Source organism: Perca fluviatilis, chromosome 15, assembly GCF_010015445.1.
Source record: "Perca fluviatilis chromosome 15, GENO_Pfluv_1.0, whole genome shotgun sequence".
Classification (NCBI taxonomy): domain Eukaryota; kingdom Metazoa; phylum Chordata; class Actinopteri; order Perciformes; family Percidae; genus Perca; species Perca fluviatilis.
This window is the reverse complement of record NC_053126.1, coordinates 17412819-17428755: the sequence shown is the minus strand read 5'-3', so window position 1 is coordinate 17428755 and position 15937 is coordinate 17412819. Positions and strand designations below refer to the sequence as shown.

General features: G+C 38.2%; 1 protein-coding gene across 1 annotated transcript in view; it reads right to left on the bottom strand.

The window, feature by feature from the left end:
• The window catches only part of hs3st4 (heparan sulfate (glucosamine) 3-O-sulfotransferase 4), an 89070-nt gene extending 74889 nt beyond the window's left edge, over positions 1 to 14181 (bottom strand). Inside the window, exon 1 of the mRNA XM_039823665.1 lies at positions 12888 to 14181. Coding sequence (XP_039679599.1) covers positions 12888 to 13483 — 596 coding nt within the window. The 5' untranslated portion in view covers positions 13484 to 14181. The remainder of the gene's footprint in view (positions 1 to 12887) is intronic.
• Positions 14182 to 15937: the final 1756 nt, after the last annotated feature.

Genomic DNA, 15937 nt, shown 5'->3' with positions numbered 1-15937 from the left:
AGGCATGAAAATCCAGCATGACATGAGAGTGTATTCTGGCCTTTTGAAAAGAGGGTTAATCTCTCTTTCTTTCATGAAGAAACCTCAATCTTACAGTGACCAGCATGTCTCATATGATGCAGCGGCTGAAGCAATAAATTGAATTAAATAAACCCATTAGTTACAGCAGCTACCTTCTCACCTTGGCCCAAATACATTTTCATGGTGAGTTGGTCCTTTATAAAGACCAGAGGACACAGCTTAACACTGTGATGGCAAAGTGACCTTGAGTCAAAAGACAGAAAGCATGTCCTTGTTCATTACTCAAATCAATTAAGATAGCCTGTTTGCGGTGCAGCACAGCCCCAGTTTGTTCTGCAGGTGTTTAAAAGTAAATGTATGCTCATTTAAAAATCAATTCATACTTAGGATTCTGCCTCCCCGTCTTGTATACATGAAACAAACTAGAGGTCGATTAAAACAGAGAGTGATTATTGGGAGATTTGCCATGGGCGTACTTAAAATGCATGGAATGAATAACCAATTGCAGTTCACATACCTTATGAAAAAATACCTAAAGAAGTCAAGGATCCTAATCCTACAACAGCCTGAAAGCCTGAAATGTTTTTCTGTCCCTGACAGACACATCAAATAAAACATATACTGACATTTTGCCTATGTTTTTATGCATATAGATATGTGTCTTTAAAGTAAATAATAATATCAAAATGCTCTTCTGACTGGTTGGTTGAGTTGTGAGGCAGTTATAGACAGAAATTAATACAATCTTGGTGATTTGGTAATGTTACTAGGCATAAGAATTTCAAACAGGTCAAATACATCAAGTGAAATGTCTGTTGGTATCCCTTAACTTCCAACAGAATAATATAAAATAAATAAAGGAACATATCAATAAAGCCCCCTGTGTATAAGATTTCCAACTTTTGTGACTTCTAGTGGTAGCACCAAAAGACTGAATGGGCTGAAAGCAACACGTGGACTACAATTTTCACATATCAACAAACACTTTGACAATCAGCATAATTAGAAATATGCAAAAACAATTGTACATATGGCACTTTCTAGTAGAAGTAGGCTAGTATCTTTGCTGCATGATATGAAGTAGAATGCTATATTGGTGTAGTACCCTTTTTAAGGTGTGGTGAAGATAAAAAAAAACTACTTGGTTAAGATTCGGAAAAGATCACCCTGAAGGTTGGGATTAGAGTTACAGGTATGAGCCACACTGACCTTGGTCCCTTTGACCGTAAAATATGAACATTTAAAGCATTTGAGCAAACAATGTTTCTCTGGTGAGTCATGGGGCTTTGGTCCTGACTCATTGTTGTTCTGTTTTTCTTCATTTTGGGCTTATGGCATAATCACTACATTTTGCCTCCTCGCCATGTCACTTATTGTTATCTTCAGAATAAGAAATGAGAAATGCCACCATGCCAAATACCGCATAGTCAGCCAGTAAGCTGTAACCTGAGCCCTTCTTTTTTTTTTTTTTTTTCGCCTCCTAAACTTTTGGTGAATATGTCTCTAACATTCAACTATCAGTCAAATTCTGATTCAGAAAAAAAGTTGGAATTTGATATTATATGGGTTTAAAACAGATTTCTAGACATATATCCTACATGAATATTGAAGAACAGGTATTAATGGAAAGAGAGAATATAGCAGTATGTTAAGACTTAAAGGAAGGGCTTTGATTTCTGAAGCAAAATATGTCCATTGGGTGCATGCAATAGGCCCTGTGTTGGCATCAAATAAAGATGCTAGCATAGCATGAAAAAAATACCATCAATGTTTAATATAAGAAGATTCAATTTGTGATTTTTTTTTGTAAAACATTTCTTCACACTTGACAGTTACTACAATACTGCAGTGGTGTTATATATAATAAAAAAAAAAAATATATTATATATATATATATTTTTGATTGTGTACTTGTGTGGTGCATTATGTGTATAGGAGACATCACACATATCAAAGGCCTCACAAGGGAAGAGTTGGCTTCATGGTCAAGGGAGAAGGTAACAATCTTATCGGAAAGGCAGAACACATCAACTCTCTCCTTAATCTGTAATGCCAATATTCCAATTTGTCCAAGAAAAACAATCACTTCCTCATACAGCCATTATTAATTAGCATAATCCCTAAAAGCATCTTTTTGCAATTCATTGTCTTAATCCAAGTCTCAGGGGAGTTTGGCAAATGCCACAGCTTGTGTTAATGACTTCCAACATACCCAACGCTCTGAGAGTCCTGGTGGCGAAGATGTTGGCAATGTGTTTCATCACAGAGTTATGGAATCAGGATTTTACTGATCGATGTGTCTGTCAATCCATCCGTATGTAAAAAAGTGTGTTGAGTGCAATTTACAAATCTAATACTTAGCTCATACATTGTCTCACACTGTGCTAAAATTATTCAAACGGAATACCCCATGGTGATTTGAGGAGAAGAAAGAGCATGAATAAGTAAACAACATAAAGCGATGAGAAGCTTCAAAGGCGATGGGACAATCACAGCAAACAAGATCCTGGAAGCCAATGAATGTGTTTGTCTTTGTTTGTGACAGTGACTCAGGGGTGTAAACAGAGGAATTAGCTCACACCTCCAGAGTCTCAACACATCACACAGCCATAATTGAATTAAGTCTGTCAGGTTGTTGCTGAACTGTAGATGCGACGAAGAGCACAAGATGCATTTGGCCCCAAAGATCACCTCTATTAATGTTCCTAACTTTTCATTTAATCAAATCCTTGAAATAAATGGTAATTGCCTGAAAAATGGGCTGAAATGGCATCTATGTTTGGCGGCCAACGTTAGATGCTAATTTCTGTGCTTTCTCAAAATTGCCAAGGCTTTCTTGATGTAAAAAAGCCATATGCTGCATATATTGCTGCATATGTTGACTGCATAATGGTCATATGATAATGCTGCCTATTCATACTAGTGGGAAAAGCCAACATTTCCATTCCCCATCATCTCTCAGCATAACACACTACAGAGGCACCTATCAGCTCGTGGACACACATTTGAAACACACTCCCAGCAGTCTCTGTATCTTGGCTCCATGACCATTCCTGTCAGGGTTTTCTCTTTGACTGAACAAATGCATCAGTTTGTGTCATGAGACCACATCCCTCGCAGCCAATAAGAAGCAGGAGCAGCGCAAGTGCTCCAGGAGATGTGGAAGGAAAATTGGAATCTTGACAAGTGTGATTGACATGCGTATTTGTCCCAAGGTAGTCTTATTTGCAGAGATTTAAAGACTTCTGTAAACCAGAATTCTGCCGAACAGAATCATTGTTCCTCCAGACTAGAAAGCACATCACAGCAATTCGGTTGCTTGCAAATATTCTTTTGGGAGAGCTGAATCCCTCTGAGCATAAAATTACTTTAGCTTATACTTTATTTTGGGTCCAAAATAAATAATTTAACAGATGAAGCTATGTCTTTCATTTTCAGACAATCTGTCCATGTCATGGAGCAAAAACACAAGCCTAAGTCCTCCTTCTATTCCCTGCGACAATGGAGGAGAAGGCTGCTCTGAATCTATCCGGCTCCATTGATGGACACAAAAATAAAGTGGATATGAGGCTTGATGGTGAACCATAACCCACGGCCACTTCATAGCAATGGAAGGGGAAAAGACGGTGAATTAAATTCTAACCATAAGTAAAATAGACTTCCACTTGAAAGCATTGGAGTGTAGCTACAGCAGGGCAGGAGAAAGAGATGAATGTGTGTGTGTATGTGTCTGTGTGTGTGTGTGTGTGTGTGTGTGTGTGAGAGAGAGAGAGAGAGAGAGAGAGAGAGAGAGGAGGAGGATTGCACATGAATTCTGAACAGGACCAAAGGCAGGATGAAATTGGCTATACCCATTAACTTCTCAAGAGGTTTTTTTCTCTCCATATGCAAAAAGGACAGAGCGGTATTACTTCTTCCATAATTCCCATGTTACAATACAGATCGCTACAATAAGATCAGACCAATCTGTAATCCTGGAATGGAAAGAAAAAAGGAGTGTCTATTCAGCCAAAACAAAACCACTCAAAGGAAAAAACCTCCTGAAAGGTAAGTCAGCACTGTGCTCTGTGCTGATCCACCGTATTAGGATATTTGCTGCAGAACATATGAAACCTGGAGAATAGTCTTGTTGTAATAGGGCTGTACTAATTAGCTGTGCTGAAATAGTTGTTGTTGTGATTTTCACTTTTTTTTTTTTCACGATTTTCACTCGTTTTTGTATGGATTAAAACAAGACACCCCTTATATAGCCCTTGGACACAGACAGGCTAACTGTTTCCCTCTGTTTCCAGTCTTTGTGCTAAGCTAAGCTAACCAGCTGCTGGCTGTAGCTTTATAACGACCTCACAGACCTGATATTATCATCTAACTCTTGGCAGAAAAGCAAATAAGCTTAGTTCCTTAAATGTTGACCTATTCCATTAATGCAGGCCTAAAGTGTAGCACACTGTCAAAAATAAAATTGCGTATCATTTTTGGATCATTAAATGTGGTGGACAGCCATAAGACAGAGACTGTCTGGGATGTTGAGCAGTCAAAGACACTCCTGCACAGACCTTGAGAAGTCAGGTTAATGTTTATCATATTGAACCACATAGGGGTATTACTAATAACCAGGTTTCTTATGTTATAATGTTCTAAATAAACCAGGATAGACGTGTGTGTGCATGTAAATATACTTCTTGACAGACTATTGGTTAATGGCATTGCACTGACATTTAAAATAAAATATTCTAAAATGACCATCATTTTATATATATATGTATTATACCAAGTCTCAGGGTTTTCAGTGGGTGTCTCTGGACATAAACAATATTGAACCGATTTTCACTGAATACATGAACACACAAATACATACACCATACATGCAGTGCATACCAATAATGATTCACGTAACCCGATACAATCATATACACTTTTTCATATACAAAAGACCATTAACATTATAACTAGAATTAAATCAAGAGTAAAATCAGTGGATATGCAGTTTTACCTTCGAGACTGAAAAGGCACTCACTGCTGGTACTCCACCATTACCCTTAACAATCAGCTGCATGTTTGATAATCACTGAGGAGTGCCTCTTTACAATAAGAAGTCACATATTTGCTATGTGAAGATGACTTCATCATATTGTTGATTCAACAGGGTGGACAGTAATAACATAAATGTATAGGCTTAAAACAACAAGAGGCCGATTATTCCACTCGTATGGTGTGTTTGGTTGTGATTTATATGGTGGCCTACTGTGTGTGAGGTAAAACAGGCTGCTCTTTCAGACTGTAGGATATTATGAGTAATTTTCTTCTGCTATGCTGCATCTAAAGGGATCCCCAAACAGAGAAACAAGAAATAAACATGATTGCTCTTGTGGTAACTGGAACCTCAAAGCTCCATGATACTTGGGAGTTTAATCAAATGGAAAGAGAGAAGCCAATGAGAAAGACTGTACTAAAGCAGTCCACTCTCTTGACAGTGCTGGGGTATGCTACTAATTAAAAAGTTTAATTCCACAACTGCAGCATTGGCATCAGAGCACTCAGAGGTGCTTCCTTGTGAGTCTTGGCGACGTCTTATCAGGCGTAGGCAGATTCTGCCATGTTGGGAAGGCGCAGGACAGGGAGGCATTGCAGCAGCACGCAGGCCAAGCTGGACGGGATGGCATCCTGCCTACTCGGGGATCTGGCCCACCTTGCTTTTTCCCCATCTCCCCACTGAGCGGAGTCACAGGTTCCCAGTCAGGTGGCAAGAGTCAGGGGCTAAGCTGCCCATGGAGCAGCTGAGAGAGGGAAAGAAGGGCTAAACAAGGGATAAACGCTGGATTTAGACTTTCTGCTGCTGGCTCGGCAGTGGGTACATGTCTTCATTACACACCTCCTATCACCGGGTCCTTTCTTACGACCGGAGGTTGCAGGTACACTAAAGCCTGCAGTACAAATTGTTCCTGAAAAGTCCCACAGCAGTTGAATCACACATGATACACTGACAATGTATCCATGAATAGACTGTAACATTAAAAAAAGTAGGTGCATTATTCACAGGGCAATGAAAGGATCAGTTTCTTTGCTGAGGTGAGGAGGGAATGCACTCTATCATATGACCTTGAGCTGTGTAGGATCTATTGATGAGAGCACATTACAACTCGCACAATGAGAAAAGTCCATGGAAGTGACAAGGCTAATTAAAAAAAAAAAAAAAAAGACATCTTACAAAGACAAAGATGATTAAAAAAAGTCAGAAACAGAAGTAAAATAGTTGAGTATGCTGGAATAAAAACATAATCTACTGGGACTAATCACCACAGAGCCGGAAGCTACTGCTGACTTATTTCTCAGCACAGGGACGCAGCCCTGAAAGGATAAGAACACTGCTCTAAAGATTTATAAGCCCATCCCCTCAGCTTTTATTGCATAAGGGGTTAAAGTGTCACTTTAATAACACAGAAATATTAGAGCTTGCAAACCTCAATAAAGTGTTAGTTCTTGTTCACAGTTAGCTTATTTAACTTGTGTATAAATACTTTGCAGAGAAGACAAAGGAGACACAGGAAATGTTACGCAGACCTGTGCAGTGATTTTCTCACATGTTGACCAGAAATATAAATTTCAACTGACTATCATATTATTTATTAATGCTGGTAAATCAGGTTCAGGACTTTGTGCAGTGCGATGAAAGTCATGAAACTACCTCAAACTAAAGTTGTTTAGCTTATGACCTGCCGCTCCTTCGTCTTTTTCTCCCTAAAATATGCTCTTAATTTAGTGCTGCCAGCCCTGACTGTGGGGCTAGGATTTTGATAAATGATGTGTTCACCCCATAAACAGGTGAGCTTTGCAATAAATCTTTTAACACTGGATCTAATCTATAGAGTCAGTGTGTTAGCAGCAGGTTGACAGAAGGATAAGCTATTTGTGGTTTGATATGCAGGATCTACACTCCTGTTCTAGAAAGGGACAAATGTTACTTCATACATTCTGTGTTGTCTTTCTTCTGGCTGCTGTTATGCTCTTAGTGACAGTTATTTGATGAAGAACAGTTTATAAATCCATTTTATGTCCTGTTAAGTCTTATACTGCAGAATTTTATGAGAGAAGTATAATTTATAGCTTTTGGACAATTATTGCGGTACATGAAGTGAGTGTAAAACTATAAACAGGCTTGTTCAGATTAAATGGACAACTCATTTCATTGTGATTCAAAGCTGATTCAACAGGATCATATCAGAGAATTCTCCATCAGCACCATATTATTCTATATTTTGACACCTTTTAAATTAGTGACAAAGTAAATGCCACTAGTATATTTTACCTTATTGTTGCACATTTTGCACAACACAGTTGTTTAGTAGAGATTTCAGCGAGTTTGACTTTCTTCCGTGTACAGTAGGATTGTTTTGAGGAAGTGGATGTTTTATAGTGGGTACTGTGTGTCACATGGGATCGTACTGTAGCACACACATATAGACACACACACACACACACACACACACACACGCACACACACACACACACACACACACACACACACACACACACACACACACACACACACACACACACATACACAACACCAGAAGCACAAGGACACAGAGACAGAGTTACTTGAAATTTAAAAAAAATGTTTGATGAACTTCATGCAGAATTTGGTTTGGATCTGTGGTTCTGTGTCAATAGTCTTGTATTGATTTTTTTCATAGGTATCAGTCCAACTTTTGCACCTCTGGCAGATATAGATATTGATAAAGCCTAAAGTAAGAGTACTAACACATAGAGTGTGAAATGCACTTTTGAATCTTAGCTTTTGCTCATGTATCACTGAGATGTTTGACAACACATTCATACTTCAACATTCAATATTACTTAATTACATTTTTATTTCAATAATTCCATTATTACACTGCGTACTATTACACAATTGCTCCATACCAGGTTCTTTGAGTGTGAAGAAAGCCATTCTTGCTCCTTGTGAAAAGACTGATATAACTGCTCCCACTTTGCTGACTCTCCAGTTCACCCATCAATGCAGAGCAGAATTCCATTGAGCCTCAATAGATGGTGAAACCTCATTCTCTCTGATGAATTATTTAATCTGGTCTCACAGACTTTTCAACTGGAATTAATCTAAATCTGACACTTTCAAAATGGTGTTATTTTTAACAATGTGGTATAGTGATACTTCCAGTTAATCTGCCGGTTAAATCAAATGTTAAAGTGCTTTAAAATATGTACTTTGCAATTTGGTAATGTAATCAAAAAAGTTTTATTGGCCATGTTTTCCTACCTGTCTCAAATAATTATGGCAAAGGTTTACAAACAGCAGTTCAACATTTTTGTGATTATTTTTTGTTCTTTATAGCTTCTTGCTCTGGCAGTTGCTGCAATCAAACCCTATTTGTTAGCACTAATGTAAACACATTTTTTGTCATTTTTCAAAAATGCCAAAAATACCAAGCAGTCAATCTAACTAACAAGCCCTCGTCCATTGCACGCATTGCCTGCAGCAACGTGCTCAACTCCCTGTCTTTGATCCTGTTGTCACTGAGCTGCAACACACACCACTTTCTTGCTTTGTACGCTTTTCTTTTTTATGTAATTGTACTTAGTACAACAGATGAAGCAGCTCTTCTTCTTCTTGCAAGGATGTAGCCATTTTGATTTGATTTGCATGCGCGGGAAACATCTTCCTGTAGATGGCGAACTACTGCGCATGTGTGGAATGCATCCTCCAAGTGGACTCTAGACACATAACTAATTGCGACTGTGGTGTCCATAGCTGTCCGTGTACAGTACGTGTCCGTTTGGGAGTATAATCCAGGCTTTAGGGTGGTCACTAACTATTGTGAAATCCTGGTGAGAATGCTTACCCACAGCAGGTATAAATGTTCATGTATGATCGATAATCAATGACATTCTTTAACACAATTTATGAGACACATTACCTTTCCACTAAAATATTTAAATGCTGGCAAAGAGCTGGAGCAACATTTGTTGTATTGATCACCATGCAACTTTTCCTATTCCAGGATGGGCATTTGCACCAGGTTGGGTCATGCTCAGGAGAATAGATAAGTTAAATCTTTGCGGTGGTGGCCGATATTCAGAAATAGAGGCAACATTATAAACGCCAATTGGCTGATGAAAGTCCTCTGTGTATGGTGACGATGGCACTACATTGCTAATTGATTGTTCAAGTAAGCCCAAAACACACTGAGAAACTGTCCAAGAGTGCTAAAAACAGGAAAGCCGCACCAATCACCAATCTGGGATCACCTCTGGAGGCTCATACCAGACCCACAATAAAAAAAAAAAAAATCCTGATGTGAATATTAGACGTGTTTTATATTTGTGCAGACATTTTTATGGACATGGAAGTCTGTGTTTTCACAGAAGGCTAAAATCATCATGCTTTATAGACTAAATTTAAATTTCAAAGCAAACTCTCCAAAAAAATAAAAAGGTTCTGAAAGGATTGTTTTTCGCATTCTCTTCAGGAATGGGGTAACTTTAAAAGTGTACTCTGATATATATTATGGATTACCTACTTTGCATTTTATGCTGAATAGTTTGAGTTACTTTTGCTAGATCCCCCCAGCTGCTGACAGAGTAAGTAATGGGCCAGTTTGTAAACTGTAAAAACAAACTTGTGCAATTTTTGAAGCACAATCAAATGCAAATTAAGTCATGTAAAATTATATATGTTCATTTCTTTTAAAGTGATACAATTGTGATTTAGTCTGCAATTTACTGTGCATTGTCTCATAAAATAACAACAACACAGAGATTCTAAACTCCCAGAAAATGTTTCAGGTGCAGTACTTTATATAAGCGCAGTTATTAAGATTATTACTCTATATAAAGCCGTATAAACTGCCTGTATTTACTTCAGCGAGAGCCTGGCGTTTTTTTTTACCTCCCAACACAGCGGCTATGGAATTAGAGGGGGCGTGTGCTGCTACCTACATAAAAGAGCACATATTTCCTTTTTTGCTACTGTTTGATCCCTTCAGACATTTGCAAGGATAATCACAAAATCTTTGGATGGGTCTTTGTCTAACCTATAGAAAAGTGACAACAAAAAGTGTTTACTATACTACTCTTGGAAGAGGGGTGGCAACTAAATCTTCAAGATTCAGCTGAAAAGTAGCATGTACACATGTATACAGTCTGTTTTAGAGTATTATTCAAGTGCACTAACACTACTTCCCATACTATCTCTACTGTACTACATACAGTGCCTTCAGCGGCAAAGGATCCAGGCAAGCCTGAATAAATCCACGCTATATATTTTCAATCAATGGCTTCAAGGTTCTTTAATTCAAAGCACAAAATTCAATGGAACTTTTCTTCGTGTTGCTTTCTTTCCTCCGGAGCATAACACAAAGTAAGATAGTAACAGAAAATGAATAAGAAATAACAACAACACAAACACAGACACACAATCTCAATTATTTTTTTAAGTTCACTAAACCTGAATATGTGAATGGACAAACATCATCAGTCAACACAAGCTTTGAGTGCAATAACACAGAGACATTGTATTCGCTGTGTTGAGAACAGACTCAATGTATTTGAGTATGTATGCGCTTACAAGTTGCCTTTGGGTTACATTCCCCATAGTCTATCATATCCATCAAAATGTGGAGCAGGTGTTACTGCGACAGGCCCAAATTTATGAATCACATTTTATGAGATTGCTGGTCTCATTCAACTACACCAATGTCAAATGGTTGCAAACATCTGTAACTGATCATAATTTCACTTCCATTAAGTCTACATTAGCCAGAGCCTCACAGAGGAGAGAGATGCAGTATAATGCATCATTTAGAAGCAAACAAACAAACGTGGTCTGAATGGATTTTAATATCAGTGTCTGGTATCTGTTAAAGTGGCTCAACCCGTGATTAGTTTTAACCATTTCACCATCAAATTTGACAACATGTATGTTTCTTTCTCCTTAACGTATCATTCTGAGGTGAGCGGTCTACACAGGACAATGGTAGATATAAAATGAAAGCTCCATTAGGGGTTTGTTTTGCCCAGGGGCCCTAAAACACACGAGCACACTTATTATTATTTATGTAAGCATGTCATCCTCCTGTCTAATGAGCCTTTCACCGTGAGCGTAATGAAACAGCTTGCAATAACACAGGCTAAATGAACAGCCGAGAGCTCCCATGTCTATGCAGCAAGATGAAAGCAGATGCTCTGCAACCCAAACACCAGCGTAACAAACCCACGGAGAAACAGAGGGGACTTTGAGTCAGCGTCATTCTCATCAGCTCATTGACTTCATTAAAAAAATCTTGAATTCCCCTTGGTCAAACATCATTATGTGAGAACGACTAACTGAGCCATGACCAACTGACCATGAATAAACCCCCAAATTGATTTTTTTTCTCTCCCATAAACACAGCGATGATAAACAAGTTCTTCTCTGGCATATAAACCTGGAGTCAAAGTGAATGTCAACTATCACTAAATGGTAGTGTAAACAAATTCACGCTTATTTGAGAACCCGCTGCACAGCAAAGTTAAAAGGTCTTTCAGAAAATACAGCACTTATAACATGTTAGATTATATGCAATTTAGCCTAAAAATTGATGGGTGAAATGTTCTGTTCAGATGAGAAAGAGAGAATACTGGCTGACTTATATATATATATATATATATATATATATATATATATATATATATGTGATATGCAGTGATATGTGATATGTGATATATGTGATATGCATATTACAAAATCTACTGTGTGTGTGTATATACTGTATATAAAAAAATATATATATAGAAAGAGAGTGTAAGGGAAACTAAAACCGAGGAATAATTAACTAAAACATAAGACAATTTCTCAGATAAATGGCATCTAGAAAGGACCAACATTATATACATTATTTAATGTGGATATGACATTTTATATTAATGACATCATAAGATTATTCTCTGCGATTTGTGTTGTGTATTTTACTTTTACCAGTGGACACAGGAACCAACCTGAAGCACACAATGGCTCGGTTCAAAATACTCATGTACCATTTAAAACAAAATGTGATTTTGGTTTAGAGACTAAACAACTTAGAATCAGACATTTAAAAAAAAGCTTAAAACAAACCATAAAACAATATATTGACACTCCTGTGTGTGTATTTGTGTCACTACATGTGTGACAATATTGTGCAACACTCTAAACTTCAGCTAACTTGATATGTGATGGACAGACCTGTTCAGCATATTCAGTTTGGTATATAATAATACACCTTATGATTCATGAACAAGGTAAAAACTGTACTACTGGGTTCATATGCACATGTATACTCCCAGACTCACACAAGAGTATAGAACTCACTTCAGTTACTGTGGCAGTGCCTTAAAGGACTCATTTTTACAAATGATATGTGAATTACTAGCCACTTTCCAAAACAGCCATCATGCATGTCACTATATGCTAAATACAAATTAACTTGCAAATAGTTCCTTCCTGGACTGAGTTAAGCCATCATACATACTCCAGTTCACAGTGAACAAAAAAAGAGTTGAGTTTATTTTTCATCAGAACCAAAAATTAGCTCACAATAATGTAAAGCGGCTGAAAGTACAGAGAGTAAAAAGTTTGCATCACCACGCAACAATGTTAAGTTTGACGAACACTGTGATTGATTAGCCTACCTATCAAATTGATTTCCTTACCTCTAAGAAAATGCAGACCTGTGTCTATGTGCAAATCATTAAAAAAGCATTTAGAAATATATAAACGCACAGGCATTCTTTGGAAAATGGTAAACACCAGCTTTAAGTATGCATTAATTTGTAATAAATCGGGTATAAACAAAACACTGGCGCTAGATAAGACTGAAATGGTAACTCACCGGTACCAGTCCAGCCCCTTCTCGTAGTTCCTGTCAAAGAAATGTGGCTCATTTCCAACGGCTCTGACGTCCGGGTGCACCCTGAGAGCCTCCAGCAGGGCTCTAGTCCCCCCTTTCTTCACCCCGATGATGATGGCTTGGGGAAGTTTCTTCTCTCCGTAATCCATGGTGCAGTTCACCCTGAGTTCGCTGTCCGTGGTGCTGAATTCCTGATGCTCCTTCTCCACCGCGGTGTTGTGATACGCCGCCGCCAATTTAGTTGGAGACGCCTGAGTCCTAATCCATTCCACTGTCCTTTGTTCGGCCTCAGCATGATCCTTTACGGTGGAAACCGCGGTGGTTCTCTCGGCCTCGGTGAACTCGGTTAAGCCCTGGGAAGCGGAGTAAAGTTTTTCCCTTAATGTCACAAAAGTTGTCTCCTCCGTCACCAGCCTCCCTTGATACGCGTAGTTCTCTTGCAGGGGGAACTGCAGCGAGTTGTAGCAGCTCATCAAGCTATAGAACAAGTAGGTGACAGATAGGGAGAGGGTGAACATGAATAAGATTTTCCGGGGCACTTTAGAGGTGAAAATCGAAGTGCTGGACCAAAATGCCATCTCTGATAGCAGTGATCCTCTCAAAGAAGTGGCCAGACATGTTTCCACCCCGAGTCTTGCATGGACAAAATCAACAGCAATAATCAGTCACTATCAGCGCTTCTCCAGCCAAAAAAGCGTGAAGCTGGACCAAACCAACCTAATCCAACCAAATCGCATATTTATAAGGATAGCGGGGAAATGGGTCGTTAAAATTCCGGAAGAATATCGCGTCGCTATTCTAGAGTATTGGTTTTATAAATCCAAGGCTGAAAGACAATGTCACAATTTATTGGACTGAACTTGCAGATTTGAGAGGCTGGAGGTCTGGCGTCCTTCCAAATGAGCAGCCTGGCTTGAACTGGACAGGACGGAATCCTGACATTGTATAGAAGGGGGGAAAGAAAAAAAGAAAATGAACAGCTGAATGTTTAAGTGGGCTTCTTCTCCTCAGCTGCTTAGTCCGAAGTCCAGTCTAGTCTGCGATACAAGAGTGGTTCACATCCATCCAGGCAACCTAAAATCCATTGTATCTTTCCAAGAAGAGACGAATGCTTTTTCTGTTCTCTTACTTTGTGTAGCAGAAAGTCCGCAGCCTTTGCACAAAAGCATCCACTCTTTCCACTGACTATCAGGCTGCTGCTCACCGTCCTTGCGTCTTCTCAGATTGGTAGAATCCTACGATGTGCGCATCGGCTGAGTGAGCTCATCTGAACTAAAGCACCGTAGAGCCACACAGCACAACTAGTGTGTACACCCACTTTTTCCTCTATCCGTTAACAAGTAGGGCTGTAAATGTCAGATTTCTTCATCTGAAATAGTTGCATCTCCTCATTCATGTGACTGCTTACAGAGATAGGAATCACAGTGCTGAGATATGCGAGATCTTATAACATTGTGAATTGTTTCATACTGTATAAAGTTCACTATAAAACTCAATCTCAGAAAGATTATTGTAATAGTGATAACATTTTACAGAAAGCTCATGTCTGCACCCTGCTGGTTTTCTGTGGAGCAATGCATAAAGTAATTTGCAAAAAAACAGAAAAAGAAGTTTATTCTGATAAATATAAAAGCATTTCATTAATCAAGATGGATAATAAACAACACTGCATTTTAAATTAAAACAATGAGTCATGGGGGGCGTAGTTCTCCTCTACATATTTCTAAATGCAAGAGAGCACATGCAGAAAACATTATGCTGAGAACGGGTATGCTGCTTAGGCGTATTATACACTGAATTTATTATACATGGGTGCAGACTATAATTACTGATGAGAATATTCACTAGACCTTAACTCGTACACTTTGTTGCTGCAATATGAGAATTTAAAATCACATGCCACTGTCTCCCTGTATTAGAGAATCTCATTCATCACACACCTCCAACACACCAGGAGAGCCAGCGTCACACTAAGAACTGGGTCTCAAATAATTTTCAATCCCTACATCTCAGAACAGCACACTGTTATATTTTAAGTTCAGTGTTAGGAATTCAGAACATAATTAGATGTATCTGTTGCTTGACCAAATTTGTCTATTCTAAATGTGTGCAGCCGGTTTGGCATGCAAACCAGGGGTGACACAAAGTCATTTGATTATGTGAGTGTTGCAGTCTTACTAAAGGACAACTCTTTTGCAGTCAGCTAGTGCCTTTCCACCGAATCAGAAAATCTATGTCACCCAATGAGAGCTACCAGTGCACAGAGAAAATATACAGTCTTAAACTTTTTAACCCAAAAAAAAAAAAAAAAAAAAAAAAAAAAAAAAAAAAAAAAAAAAAAAAAAAAAAAAAAAAAATGGGGAACCTAAAAAAACAAAAGGGGGGGGGGGGGGGGGGGGGGGGGGGGGGGGGGGGGGGTTTTTTTGGGGGGGGGGGGGGGAGGAAAAATTTTTTTGTTTTTTTTTTTTTTTTTTTTTTTTTTTTTGGGGAAAAACCCCCCGGGGGATTTTGGCTTCAACCCCCAAAAAATTAAAAAAATAAAAAAAAACTAACCAAAAAACCCGAGGCAAAACCCCGGACGCAAACACAAAAAGGGCAGCAGGGGGGGGGGGGGGGGTGTGGTTTTTTTTTTTGTTTTTTTTTTTTTTTTTTTTTTTAATTTTAAGTAAATTTATTTAATTTCCCCCCCCTCTTTTTCCTTTTTTTTTTTTTGTTTTTTGTTTTATTTTTTTTTTATAATTTTTTTTAAAAAAAACTAAAGGAGTGTGGTTTTATTCGCCCCACCCCCTAAAAATACATCACTCCAATTTTAAAAAAAGGCCTTTTGAACTTTTCACATTTTTTTTTTTTTATTTTTATGGGGGGGGGGGGGTTGTTTTGTTTTTTTTTTTTTTTTTTTTTTTTATAATTTTTTTTTTTTTTCTTTTTTTTTTTTGTTTAAAAAAATATAAAAAAAAACAAAAGCGTCCCCGGTTTTTTTTTTTTTGTTTTTTTTTTTTTTGTTTTTTTTCCACCTAACAAAAAATTATAGG